Genomic DNA, 15,223 nt, shown 5'->3' on the forward strand with positions numbered 1-15,223 from the left:
TGTGTTACCATGGTTTTTGTCGTGTAATTGTGTTACAGAGTGACTGTTTTACAAGTAATTTTGTTACAGGGTGATTGTGTTGCAGTGATTATTATAGTGATATTGTTATCGAGTGATTGTGTTACAGTGGTTGTTAAAGAGTGGTTGTGTTACAGAGTGATCATGTTACAGTGGTTGTTGTAGAGTGATTGTGAGAGTGACTGTCACAGAGTAATTGTATTACAGAGTGATTGTTTTACAAAGTCATTTTGTTACAGGGTGATTGTTACAGAATGACTGTGTTACGGTGGTGGTTGTTAAAGAGTGATTGTGTCACAGTGATTATTATGGTCATAATGTTAGAATGATTGTTACAGTGATTGCTACTGTTACAGTGTGAATGTTACGGAGTGACTGTAACATTTATTATGTCACAGTGATTGTTACAGAGTGATTGTTTTGCAGGGCTAGAGATTGAGTAATCCAGCATAAGGTGACATGTCCTGGGTGGGACGGGCATGTGGTGCTAACCAAACGCTGATACAGCGATCATTCCTGTTCCTGCAGACAGACGTGCAGGCAGGTAGAAATAAAGAGAGCGAAGTGTTCCACCAGAGAGGAGTGGATGTCATGCTGTGTCCAGGAGATGAGATTTAATCCTATTTTAATCGTGGTGGGATTAAGGATACACAGCGGTTCCTAATCCGCCTAGATTACCCGTGCTGCTTCCCGAGGCGGGAGGGGGTTGTGTAATCAAGTGCACTTAAGGTGATTTACTTCCCAAGGTTTCATTCCCATCAAAGCCCCAGGGTGGATAGAGACGCGAAACTTAGTTAGAAACTAAAACGGTTGGGGGGTCGGGGGGGTTTCTGGGCGGGGTTTGTGCCTGTGCATTTAATTCCTGAGAAAAATAACCAGGAATATCAGGACCAACAAAATGACCCTGATTTTGTAAAAGCTTCATGTTACTAATTTTTATATACATACTTACATATACATGCAATCCATATGGAAGATAATTTGACTACATATACACTGGTCAGTCATAACATGATGACCACCTCCTCGTTTCTACGGTCACTGTCCATCTTATCAGCTCCACTTACTGTATAGCTGGTCTTTGTAGTTCTACAGTTACAGACTGTAGTCCATCTGTTTCTCTGATACTCTGTTACCCTGTTCTTCAGTGGTCACAGTGGACACAGTGTTTAAAAACTCCAGCAGCACTGCTGTGTCTGATCCACTCGTACCAGCACAACACACACTCACACACCACCACCACATCAGTGTGACTGCAGTGATGAGAATGATCCACCACCCAAACAGTACCTGCTCTGTGAGGGTCCATGGGGGTCCTGACCACTGAAGAACAGGGTAACAGAGTATCAGAGAAACAGATGGACTACAGTCTGTAACTGTAGAACTACAAAGACCAGCTATACAGTAAGTGGAGCTGATAAGATGGACAGTAAGTGTAGAAACGAGGAGGTGGTCATGATGTTACGCCTGATTGGTATAAATAAGCACAGTGTAATAAGAAGGCCTTGGCCTTCCGAGTCAGTGGCTGTATTGGCCACTGAATTCACCTTTGGTTGCACAGTAGCTGTCAGTTCACTCTGTGCAATGGCAGACTTCCATTCCCTGAGACACCTTTGAATAGACCTCGGTTCTTCCCTCCACTCATTTTCAATCTGCCTGAGGAGCGCCATCTACTGGCCTTTCCAAAGTTACACAAAAAAGGCACTTTCTAGCAAACTCCTCAAAATACTCTGCAGTCAGGCCAGTTACACTTACAATGAGTATTATATTAAGACTTTAATAATAAGGTAACATTAGCTAACCTTTATACTGGGTGTTTTTTTCTGACTTGCTGAAGTGACTGGGTTGGTCAGACAACTTTTCCTTAAAAAAAGTGATCTTGGCAGAAATCCTAGACCCCGAGGTCAGAGTTTTGTCTGTCATTTTTTAATCAAATGCACATCATAATAAAATACTGCCTCTTCCACAAACACAGATGTGGTATACGGAGTTGTATGGCTTTTAATTCAGGGTCCGTTATTTATCCTAATAGCAAAGCACTTGTAAAAGCACACTAAACGTACAGTAACTGCTTCTAATGGGTTGTTGGACAAATAATCAGAGGTGGATGAAGTCCACAAACCCTGTACTCCAGTTAAAGTAGAGGCACCCAAGGTAAAATATTCCTCCAGTAAAAGTAGAAGTTCCTCCCTTTAGACCTCCACTTGAGTAAAAGTACTAAAGTATTTACCTTCAAATGTATTTAAGTATAAAGTAAAAGTACTAAAAGAGTAATTCTGGCTCTGATGTCCTGTTATCATTTTTATAACCAGACTGGCTTCATGAACTCATTTCAGGTGAAAGTCCTCCAGCGTCTCTCTTGGTAAACCAGTCTTTTAATAGAACGTCATTAATTAGTGACGCTGACGTCTATTAAAATGATCAGAAGCACAAAACACTGAAGGTAAACAGTTTCCATCAGGGAGAACCGAGTGGCTCTGAAATCACTTTTTACACACAAGCAAAGTTTCAGTTTCAGATTTATTTACAACTTAGTTCCAAGTTTAAGTTGAATAAAAACTGGCTTTAAACTCAGGATCACAGATGAGCTCCTTTACTATGTTGATCTGTAGGCGTCTGTTCATAAACATAAACCAGCCCAAACTCATTTACTATAAAATGAACTGGTGTTTGTAGAAATTCAGAAAAAAGCCGCGTCAGTCTCGACTGCATATGTGGACATATTTCTATATTGAGCTCTATTTACACAAAGTTAGGTTAGTTCATCATTTATGTTGAACAGACTCTCCCAAAGTTTTACGCTGCTGCGCTGACGTTGAACCGCGTGCTGCACTGGGTCGGTATGACCAACAGGTCAAAACCAGCTCTAAACAAAGTGACCGCTGGGCCCTGATTGGTGCTCTGGCTTTGCGCTTCTTTCGTTTTGACATGTTACGTTTTTATACACACAGAAACCAAAAGGAGCGACAGATTTCTCAGAATGTAGGAGGAAAAAGTCGGATATTAGACTCTGAAATGTAGTGGAGTGAAAGGAGAAAGACTGAAGGAGAAACTTCAGTACAGATACACCAAAAATACTAAAGTACAGAAACTAATTACATTTACTCAGTTACTCAGTTACCACCACTGTCCACCACTGCAAATCAACAGAAGGTAGTGTCCACTGCTACAGCACACAGAGCTGATAAATATAGAGGGAAATGACAATAAGAAAAATTGAGATAAAGAAATTAAGTGACATGACAATGCGGACAGGGTTGGTCAGCACTAATGCATAGACCATATCTATCCATATACTGTTAGAAACATGGTTCTTCAAGGGTTCTTCGGTAAAGAAAACTCTTCTAAATAGAACCATGGACACTCAAAGAACAGAACCTTTTCCAAAAAGGTCCTATCTAGAACCAAAAAGGGTTCTGTTATGATATCAGCCATTTTCTGTATTAAAGAACCCTTGAAGAACCATTTGTTTGATGCAGTAAATCAGTGGCTTTAATGGAAAGCATTCCCAACATTTCTGAGATGAAAAATATTGTTAAGTAAAAAACAATCATAGTTCACATTTAATTCCTGCCGTCATCTCCAGCTCCTTCTGCGAGAGCTTCTCCACGATTCCGGCTCCAAAAGCATCGCCTAGAATGTTGACGGCTGTTCGGCACCGATCACTGTCGGAAAAGAGGGAGGAGCTTCTGTATTTGCACATGTCATGATGGTCTTTTTTAGAACAATGACTTTGTTAAGAGCAAGGTAGGTCACTAATGCTAGCCCCCTCAGTGGTCACCAACCTCATTTATTTTTTTTAAGTGTACCATAATGGAAACTAGAATGGCGAGAGTCGATAGTGATGAGTTTCAGAAATATTACTTGGTATAAAAGTCCCTAAGGCAATAACAGCTAGTTTTGTAGCTGACGCTGCTATTATTAACATGTATGCACCAACATCCCATTTACTGTCCACTCCATCACACATTAAGGTTATGCCCTTGCCCACTCTTCATTCAGGGGACAGTAGTTACATACATAAAAGTCACTTACAGCACCCAATCCACTATGAGGAGCAGGGTGACGTCGTTTATAGGAAGCCCCACGGCGGACAGGACGATGATCATGGAGACCATCCCGGCGTTGGGCACTCCTGCTGCTCCTGTACTGGCTGCTGTCGCTGTTATGCTGTGACACAGCAGCAGGACATATACAGATCACGTGTTAGGACCAGGGTTTGCACAGACTAGTCAAATAGTCGACTTTCCAGCTCAGTGATGTTTTAAGCTTGATGTCGACGAGTCCTGGATTGTGTAATCATTAAACACCAAACATGGACTCAAAGACGACAACAGGTGAGGAGCCTGGTGATTTCATGGCCCACATGACCAGTTTCCTGAAGGCTGGCGATGTGATCCAGGGCACATCGCGCTCTACTGACTTGTGGAGTTTGACTTCGCTCAAATATTTTCCTGCCAGTCTACAGTGCTTCAAACATCTCATACTGAATATCATTGTCTTCTGCTTCACGTCGTGCTCTACTGTAGAGTTGATGTGAAAATGCTCATTTATTTACTTCATCAGTCCACAGAACCCGTTTCCGAAAGTTTTATCTGGATATAGTGACCACTGGTGGCTCCGGGGCCCTTGCCAAGTTCAAAGGCAGCTGTCCTAGGCTCTGACAACAGCTGTCAAAACCGAGCATCACGAGTTGTGGACAGCCGGTGGCCACATGGCTACAGGGCTGGAGTCCCAAACACCGCACGCCCAGCCGCCAATGAGTTCACCACACGCGCTGGCTCACCTCGGCGGAGCCGGCTCCATAAGAAGCGACATCAGAAGATCAGCCGGTGAGTGGCTTCCATTCCAGCGGCGGTGCCTGAACTTATATCTCTTGTTTTCTTTTCTTTTATTCCCCCTCTCTCTCTCGACTTTCCTAAGGGACTAAACCTGCTGGGCTCCCTGGGCGACTTGCCTGAGACCTGAACCGTCGTTCCCTGCAGCGTTAAAGGGAGAGCCGACACACATTTAAAGTGACTGAATGCCCTTCTTGGAAAGATTTCAGTTTTAAGAACTTTAGATGTTGCCCCAAATAAGTTTCCTACTGATGATTCTTCCACGGAGATCGCGTTTTGTGAAAGCAGTGCTGCGCAGTGTAACCACCACTCATCTGGAGGAAGGTTTACCTGACAAGTCCTTTGTCATGTGGGGGTTTTGCTTTGCCTTTTTTGGCAAGGATATGAGCAGTTCTATGTAAGAGTTTCCAGATCCTGTCTTGTCTTCAACAGTTCCCCTTACCTGCCACTTTCTTCATATTTCGGACTGTGGAAATTGTATGCTTTAAGCGTTTCATACATTTTTATAGACTTGTCCTGCTTTGTAGGCATCATCTAGCTTACTTTTTAGATCCTTGGTCAGCTGCTTGGAGGAGCCCTTGGTTGCGGAGTGTTTAAACAAAGTGCGACGAGTCAGAGAATTTGTTATGCTGACAATTTCTAATACATAATGACCTGCCTAACCAGTACATCAGAGTCAATTAAGACCAAGCGAGTCAAATTTTGAGACTCAACCAACTTTTGCACATGCCACTATTACTACTGTATTAGTAACCATGTACTAACATTTGCAGGAAAACAAAATAATTAGCCAATGAGATGTTTTCACTTTACGGATTTGGTCTGGCACTGGATGGTGGTATTATACAGTCACCTCAGCTTATCTGTTAGATGTTACTGAGAAATCAAAAGTCATTTTACCATATAGTGGTGATCTGGCCAAAGTCAAGCGCATAGTTGTTGATCTGGGCGATAAAGACGGCGGCCACAGCCTCGTAGAGAGCAGCTCCATCCATGTTGATGGTGGCTCCGATGGGCAGCATGAAGCGAGTGATGCGCTTATCGATGCGATTGTTGTGCTCTGCACAGTGTAAAGTTACCGGTAGCGTAGCTGAGCTGAGGGACAGACATGAAGGAGAACATGATGGTACTGAGTTACTGTGAGGTATACACTGATCAGGCGTAACATCATGACCCCCTCTTTGTTTCTATGGTCATTGTCCATTTTATCAGCTCCTCTTACTGTATAGGTGATACTTTTTTTTTTATCCCACAAATGGGGAAATTCCACCTCTGCATTTAACCCATCTGTGAAGTGAAACACCACATACACTCTAGTGAATACACACACACACACACTAGGGGGCACTTGCCCAGAGCGGTGGGCAGCCCTATCCACGGCACCCAGGGAGCTGTTGGGGGTTAGGTGTCTTGCTCAAGGACACCTCAGTCATGGAGTGTCGGCACTGGGGATTGAACCGGCAACCTTCTGGCCACAGGGCCAGTTCCCTAACCTCCAGTCCATGACTGCACATATAGCTGCACTTTGTAGTTCTACATTTACAGACTGTAGTCCATCTGTTTCTCTGATACTCTGTTACCGCCTTTTACACTGTTCTTCAGTGGTCAGGGCCCCCATGGACCCTCACAGAGCAGGTACTATTTGGTTGGTGGATCATTCTCAGCACTGCAGTAACACTGACGTAGAGGTGGTGTGTTAGTGTTGCGCTGGTGCAAGTGGATCAGACACAGCAGTGCTGCTGGAGGTTTTAAACACCTCAGTGTCGCTGCTGGACTGAGAATAGTCCACCAACCAAAAATATCCAGCCAACAGCGTCCTGTGACCACTGATGAAGGACAAGAGACTTGGACTGAAGGATGACCAACACAAACTGTGCAGCAGCAGATGAGCTGTCATCTCTGACTTTGCATCTACAAGGTGGACTGACAAGGGAGGAGTGTCTAATAGAGCGGACACAGTGTTTAAACACTGCAGCAGCACTGCTGTGTCTGATCCACTCGCACCAGCACAACACACACTAACCCACAACCACTATGTCGGTGGTATTGCAGTGCTGAGAATGATCCACCACCCAAACAGTACCTGCTCTGTGAGGGTCCATGGGGGTCCTGACCACTGAAGAACAGGCTAACAGAGTATCAGAGAAACAGATGGACTACAGTCTGTAACTGTAGAACTACAGAGTGCAGCTATACAGTAAGTGGAGCTGATAAGATGGACAAAGAGCGTAGAAACAAGGAGGTGGTCATGATGTTACGCCTGATTGGTGTGTGTGTCACATGCAAGATGCAATAGTCAATGTAACTGGTCCACATCAATGTCAGCTAAAAGCATTTAAAATCAGTACCTGGATGAGATCATCAGTGCAGTCAGCAGAGCGTGAGCCATCCCCCAGGCAAACTTATACGGGTTCCTCCTGACCACCAGCACATACAGCAAAGGCAGCACCACCATGGAGTGAATCACCAAACTGCTTGAACAATCACAGACGTGTGAAACAGATCTACTACTACAATCATCAATCAAGGAGGTTGTTTCACTGTATTCAGAACTGACCAAGTCATTGCAGATAATTTTTTTTGAGTGATATGGTCTCAATCATAGCCTGAACCAAATTCACATTATTTAATCAAATTAAGGGAAAACTTGTACTGGAATGATAAAATGGCTAACCAGGACTAATAGAATCTAACCAGGACTTGTATTTTACATTTTTAATTTTGTTAAGGTAATTTTGTGACGGTCCCTAACTCGGAAATGAAGGCTGGAGCTTAATCTTTTCTTTGCCAAATAAAAGATGATAAAAGTCCAGTTTAGTAAGTGCTGTGATTGCAGCACACTGCTGTCTTATACAGTCCACAAATTGCGATTAATGCAGTACAAAAGAGCGGAATTGTGAATTTCGCACCATTTTACCACCCAAGACCATTTTGTCCGACGCCGCTTTTCTAAAATCTCACGTTAGTTAGAGGACGCCCTAAAATGTGCATATGGTTGAAGGTTTTTGTACTGACATTGATATCTGCTTACCTCAACAGCACACAGTTACTGCAACCATCACCGAGGGCTGTTACTGGAATGGAAGCTAATAGCCACAAGCTTAGCACAGTGCTAACCTTGGCTAAGTGACTACACTTACAATAAAACTGTAAATTTGAATTGCTTGCCAAACTATTCCTTTACTTTTCAGACGAAAGAAGAACTGATGTTAGATACTGTGGCTAAAACAGTCCTGGAACTTAAATGTGGGAAAGGTTTCCTTCAGAAAAAGCAAATAACTCACCCAACTAGCACTGTTAGCATATAGAGGCCCAGCTTTCTGAAGATGTTCCAGTCCTCAACCTCAATGATTTTTGATGCTATCAGAAATAAAATTCCGACTGGCATGTAGCTACAACAGAAACACAAGCATAAACATCTTTGCCTGAAGGCAACACTTCTAAATATCTTCAATTATTTTTTTTGTTTTTTTGGTTTTTGCACCAGAGCTACAAGACTAATGGAGCTGACAAGTAACGGACGCTTATACCAGCCAAACCATCCATAAAGACAGACTAAAGTACATCAATACAGCTAAAACAACAGTATTAGCAATTATCACCTGAATTATCTCTCACCTTTTGAACATTATTTGGCTACATTTGGCGTTAGAGGGAAAATTGTGTTTGTTAAATCCTTACAACATCATAATCTGCACAATCTTCATTGTAGCTTCATTTAAGGCTTTGAAGAGCTCTAGAAGCAGCCGTCCCTGCTTCCCAGTTTTAGCGATGGACAGACCAAAGAGAATGGAGAACACAATGATGCCCAGCACGTTAATGCTGTCCGAGTATGAGGCCACCAGTTTATAGTCCTTCATAGAGACCTACAAACATGAAGCATAAACCTTCATAAAATCCTTACATCCATGCTGTGCCTAATGAAAATCTGTAGCAGTTCATGACTTAATTTCACATTATTTTGTGTCTGAAAGCTCACACTGTACTTGTGTAGTTTATTTTGTATTTGTGGATGAAAGGCAAGACCAGGAAGACCAAAAAAAAATCTCAGATAGAGCTGCTTGCTTGCTAAACAGAATGGCAAAGCAAAACCCCCACATTACAGTAAAGGACCTGTGGGAAGTTTTAGCTGATGCAGGAGTGGTGGTGCACTGCTCTGGTGTGCAGTATTGCTTGCACAAACATGATCTGCATGGAAGATTCATCATAAGAAAATCTGTGACATCACCACAAAAGTTAATGTCTGAAGGACGTAGTATAACATCAGCCAGAGGCACCTTTGAAACAAGGGGTGAAGTAAACATGGAACTTTTCAGCCACAATCATCAATGGTATGTCTGGAGAACGGAAGGGGCAGCATTTGATGAAGGGAGCAGCGTGCCAACTGTGAAGCAGCGGGGTGGATCTATTAAGCTTTGGGGTCGTGTGGCATCCAGTGGCTTGGGAAACACTGCACAAATAGATAAATGAATGGAATCCACTAAGCATCAGAGCATTTTGGAAGCCAATGCGACACCTTCAAAGTAACTGAAGCTGAGAATATGCTTTTACAACAGGACACATCAGATCTGCCGGAGTCGTTAGCCACACTCTGTAAATGTTTACATTCCCTGTTTATGTACAAACGGATAGAACAAAACTAATTCCATTTACCTGCTTTTTTTTTTTATTTTTTCCCGAGTATAAAATCACCCATATGTCCGGCTGGACACTGAAGGACGACTGACTGCCGAGCCCTCCTGCTACCCACTTCAGACCAGCTGCCCACGCCCCAGCTACCACCACCTACCTTAGATGAGCTGCCCACCCTACGCTGATGTTCTCATAGACTCCTAGTTATTCCTAATATCAATATTACTGCTGTTAATATTAGTAGTATAATCACTTGTAGGTAGTTTGACCAGAGGAGGATGGGTCCCCCCTGGTGAGCCTGGTTCCTCCCAAGGTTTCTTCCTCAGCTCTTAGGGAGGTTCTCCTTGCCACTGTTGCCCCCGACTTGCCCACTGGGGGGTTTCTGTACATTCTTACAGTCCTGTTGAAACTTTGTCTTTTCTGAAATTCTGTAAAGCTGCTTTGTGACAACATCCGTTGTAAAAAGCGCTATACAAATAAATTTGATTTGATTTGATGATTTGACAGTGAGCAAAAACATACCTAACAATCCATGTACTGCTTCAAGAAATATGATCTTGAAATAGAACTACTTCTTTAAGCAGGACATAGAAAAAGAAAAGAAGCTTTTGGAATGGCCCTCGCAGTACCTCGAGATCTAAAACCGGCTGTGCATGCAAGAACACTGTTACACAAACTCAGTTACACAACAAAAAGTCCTAAATCTATTTTACCTAAACAGTGTTGTAAGTGTACTGCAGCAGCAATGCATATATTACAGTCATTATAGAAGCCCAGGTTAATATTCTAGCTGATAAGAATGAGCATATAAGAATTAACAACTCACATTCTGGGATGCGTTCACCGCTGGAAGGATGAGTGCTTCACGTTTTGACTTGTACTGTCGACACACATGAAACATCTGCTATATTACAATTATTTAGCTTATACAGTAGAAGGGGGGGAGGGGCACAAAGTAATGTGGGGGAAAATGTAGCATGGATATTTTATATAGTTGAACAAGTTCAAGTTCAACATGCTTCTTTTCCCCTTCATGTATTACTGCAGCAACGTCATCTGTGTATTTTGACAGCAGTCAGATAGACGATCTTTCACCCTGAAGACTTAGTATCAGTATCAGTGTTTTTACTACTAAGTTGTGTTTATTCACTGATCAGGATCAGTTTTTAAACACTGCGTCCACTCACTGTCCACTCTATTAGACACTCCTACCTCGTCAGTCCACCTTGTAGATGTAAAGTCAGAGACGACAGCTCATCTGCTGCTGCACAGTTTGTGTTGGCCACAGGACGCTGTTGGCTGGAAACTTTTGGTTCTCAGTCCAGCAGTGACACTGAGGTGTTTAAAAACTCCAGCAGCTCTGCTGTGTCTGATCCACTCAGACCAGCGCAACACACACTAACACCACCACCACGTCAGTGGTACTGCAGTGTTGAGAATGGCCCACCACCCAAACAGTACCTGCTCTGTGAGGGTCCATGGGGGTCCTGACCACTGAAGAACAGGCTAACAGAGTATCAGAGAAACAGATGGACTACAGTCTGTAACTGTAGAACTACAGAGTGCAGCTATACAGTAAGTGGAGCTGATAAGATGGACAAAGAGCGTAGAAACAAGGAGGTGGTCATGATGTTACGCCTGATTGGTGTGTGTGTCACATGCAAGATGCAATAGTCAATGTAACTGGTCCACATCAATGTTTTTCATTGTTTTACTAGACTTTTTAGCAAATGTTACAACCAGCCCCTCACTTTAAGCATGCCTATGGGACAAGTTGTAACATTTGCCTGTTGAGTAGAGTCATGTAGGTTGTTTGCTTAAAAGACTGTTAATGTTGCTCAAATATTTAAAATCATTTTCAGCAGAAATGCATTAGATTTTGCCACAGTCCAAAACAAAGCACAAATACATGACTGGCTGAATAATTGTATTCACTGTCCAATCATTAATTGTGGTCATACAGACAGTTGTATTATATTCTATGCATTTTGCTGAAATTGGCCCAGATCACAAAAAAAAACAATCTTTAAAAATGAACTCAAATACATTTTTTATACATTGCAAATTTGAACAGTCAGCAATACAGAACTAAAACCAGAATGCAAATAATAAGTAATCACACGGTGGCTGTACAAGGCATGAGATTATTAAGTGATATAATTTAACGGTCATATTCACCTGCTGAAAACAGGCCTGAACCAGATTATCTGGAAACATATTTCTGCCAGACGAAGCATAAAAACAGGTTCAAAAATGAAATATTTGTAAGGAATTAAACATTGAAAAAAGTGTTATATCACAGCTGTCCGAACAAAACCCATTTTTGTCGTTTTCAGTTTTTGACATAATTTGAAAATACCTGTTGCTCTTTACACTGTGAGTAAATTTCATGATGAATGGACCAAAAGAAATGACCCAAAATGACTTGGAAAGAAGTCTGGTTCCATTGACTTACATTAAAAGTAAAGCAGCTTTTTTCCTTCTCCTGTAAAGTTCCCGTTTTTGAGATACGAGGTTTTATTCCAACAACAGCGATATGTAGCTGTTGTCTTGCCTCTTGTAGCTGTGATTGGTCAAAAGTTAAGCTGATGTGATCACCTGATCAGGTCCAACATGGCATCCACTGTGGACACTTTGCCTGATGTTCCAGCCAAGTCCACATTGGTGGAGTGTGAGGGTTCTCCGGGTTTGATAGTCACCACTAGAACCACTCCTGAAACAGCGCGTTGGAAACGGGTCAGATTCAATGATAAACTAAGGGGAAAAAATTAAAGTGACAGAGTTTGCATTTCTCAGACTGGAATTCCCTGAAGCTAAGCAGCTGAAACAGTTCCCCCTCACCCCACTGTAGTCAAACGACCAACAAACGTTCAGCCTCCATAGATCTGCGAAATGTGTTGAGCTGCAGGTTATTCTGAGGGTCTGCAAAGTTACCCAATATAGTGGCCATGATGGTGGTGCTGAGGTAGTAGAGAACCGCTCTGAGACCGATTCTGCCCGAGGCTTCTGACTGTAAAGCTGCAACACCTACAACAACAACAACAGCACTTACACACATCTATAGCAACCACACAGTATTCAGCATTTAATAATATAATAATAATCATAATAAGTGACCCTTATTAGTCCCACAACAGGGGAATTTCACCTCCACATTTAACCCATCCGTTCAGTGAAACACCACATACACACTAGTGAAGACGCACACTAGGGGCAGTGAGCACACTTGCCCGGAGAGGTGGGCAGCCCTATCTGCAGTGCCTGGGGAGCAGTTGGGGGTTAGGTGTATTGCTCAAGGGCACCTCAGTCAAGCACTGTCAGCTCAGGGGATTGAAACAGAGACCTTCTGGTCGCAAGGCTGGTTTCCTAACCTCCAGCAATTAGCTGTTGTCATCACTGAAAAGATATGCTTTTAAAAGGCAAATGATGAACTCTCTGCTCCTCCAGGTGAGGATAAAGTCACCAAAAGTAGTACATGGTCAATGGTGCACCAGAACAACTACAATTGTGCGCCGATTGCTAGTTGTACAATAACCACTTTGTAACTACACTACTGAAGTAATGTTAACTAGCTAAGCACTGTTACGGTTCCATCCTGCTCAATAAAGAGAACCAAGCACTCTTACATGAAGACCAAGTGCATCAGAATGCAAGCTAATCTGTTCATTGCTATTTTTTGCTATTCAAATTATAAATAGGTGGAATACACATCGATCAGACCTAACATCATGACCACCTCCTTGTTTCTCCACTCACTGTCCACTTTATCAGCTCCACTTACTGTATAGCTGCACTCTGTAGTTCTACAGTTACAGACTGTAGTCCATCTGTTTCTCTGATACTCTGTTACCCTGTTCTTCAGTGGTCAGGACCCCCATGGACCCTCACAGAGCAGGTACTATTTGGGTGGTGGATCATTCTCAGCACTGCAGTAACACTGATGTGGTGGTGGTTGGTTGTGTGTGTTGTGCTGGTACGAGTGGATCAGACACATCAGTATTGCTGCTGAACTGAGAATAGTCCACCAACCAAAAATATCCAGCCAGCAGCTATTTGTGACCACTGATGAAGGACTAGAGGATGGTCTACACAAACTGTGCAGCAGCAGATGAGCTGTTGTCTCTGACTTTACATCTACAAGGTGGACCGACAAGGTAGGAGTGTCTAATAGAGTGGACAGTGAGTGGACCCAGTGTTTAAAAACTCCAGCAGCACTGCTGTGTCTGATCCACTCAGACCAGCGTAACACACACCAACACCACCACCACGTCAGTGTTACTGCAGTGCTGAGAATGACCCATCACCCAAAATGCACTTTTCTAGATATAAAATTGGATTTTTACATTGTAAACTAAGCAATAAACAGTCGCTCTCTTCAGGACTGGAGTTTGACCCTCCTGCTCTAGAGGCACTCCTCGTGACCATCTGGCACCGTTATAGGTTGTGTATAATGATTACTGCTTTAAATGGCACTACAGTGGAAAAATAATTAACTTAGTGTACTATGGACTTCCTCTGAGTAGAACTGTCTGATTCTGCAGTTCGTTGTTTTTTTCTCATCCCGAAAGTCTGATACATGATGAGAAATGACCTGAGACTCGTTCGGCTGACCTGTGATGATACTGGAGAAGACCAGAGGCAGAACGACCATCTTTAACATTTGCATCAGAATCTCTCCTGGAAAACTGAAATAATATCGGTCCAGTCTGGAAAGAGAGCCATATTCCCTCACCAGCACACCAACACCTACCCCTGCGGGGGGTAAAAACATGTGAAAGGGAAAATAAAGACTAAAAAGTTTTAAAAATGTGGAAAACATATTTTTAAAAACTGAAGGAAAAAAGATTTTTATAAAAATTGAAAGAGAAAGGATGAAAAATAAGACGAAAGAAAACATTTAATTTGTAAAAAGGAAAAACTCAAATTGTGAAGGAAACTATATTATAAAATTGAGCAACACAAATAGACAGAAAAAAAGAATAAACTGTAGAAGGCCAAGAGTGAGGGAGAGAGAGAAGTGGAAGAGTGTAAATGACGTTCTTACCCAGCAGAGCAGATAACATGGTGGTGAAGAGCAGGCCGTGCCTCTTTACACATGGCTTTAATCGCTGTTCCATTTTCAGACAATTTCTTCTGCTTTAAAGGAATTAAACCAGATTCCCATGACTTACCTGCCAGCGATGCATGTATGCTTTGTGTTATTTCTGTTTCTATCTCTCACCTTTCACTCTACTGTACTACTCCACAGGCGCTGCGATGAACTAATGAGGACTGCACTCTTCTGTCCGTCAATACTAGTCACTGGTGCTGGCTGAGGGGCGGGTCTAGGCAAATGAAAGGATTTATGTGAAGGGAGTTGTGTGTGGGGACATTTAGTGTGCTTCTCACACACACTGTCATACTCTCTCACGCTCACTATCAAACCTCTCACACACACTGTCATACTCTCTCACTATAAACCTCTCACACACACTGTCATACTCTCTCACACTCACTATCAAACCTCTCACACACACTGTCATACTCGCTCACGCTCAGTATCAAACCTCTCACACACACTGTCATACTCTCTCACGCTCACTATCAAACCTCTCACACACACTGTCATACTCTCTCACGCTCACTATCAAACCTCTCACACACACTGTCATACTCTCTCACGCTCACTATCAAACCTTTCACACACACTGTCATACTCTCTCACACTCACTATCAAACCTCTCACACACACTGTC

General features: G+C 42.7%; 1 protein-coding gene across 1 annotated transcript; it reads right to left on the reverse strand.

Moving 5' to 3' along the window:
- Nucleotides 1–3,101: 3,101 nt before the first annotated feature.
- LOC108441322 (excitatory amino acid transporter 3-like) lies at nt 3,102–14,868 on the reverse strand. The gene is made up of 13 exons (XM_017720797.2): nt 14,710–14,868; nt 14,533–14,624; nt 14,100–14,240; nt 12,423–12,515; nt 12,087–12,201; nt 11,667–11,709; nt 10,315–10,368; nt 8,538–8,722; nt 8,141–8,248; nt 7,205–7,327; nt 5,757–5,951; nt 4,054–4,188; nt 3,102–3,683 (listed from the first exon to the last, which is right to left on the reverse strand). Exons 2-13 carry the CDS (start codon nt 14,603–14,605, stop codon nt 3,569–3,571), a joined length of 1,380 nt encoding a protein of 459 aa, XP_017576286.1. The 5' UTR covers nt 14,606–14,624; nt 14,710–14,868; the 3' UTR covers nt 3,102–3,568.
- Nucleotides 14,869–15,223: the final 355 nt, after the last annotated feature.

The sequence above is a fragment of the Pygocentrus nattereri genome, chromosome 22, assembly GCF_015220715.1.
Source record: "Pygocentrus nattereri isolate fPygNat1 chromosome 22, fPygNat1.pri, whole genome shotgun sequence".
Lineage (NCBI taxonomy): Eukaryota > Metazoa > Chordata > Actinopteri > Characiformes > Serrasalmidae > Pygocentrus > Pygocentrus nattereri.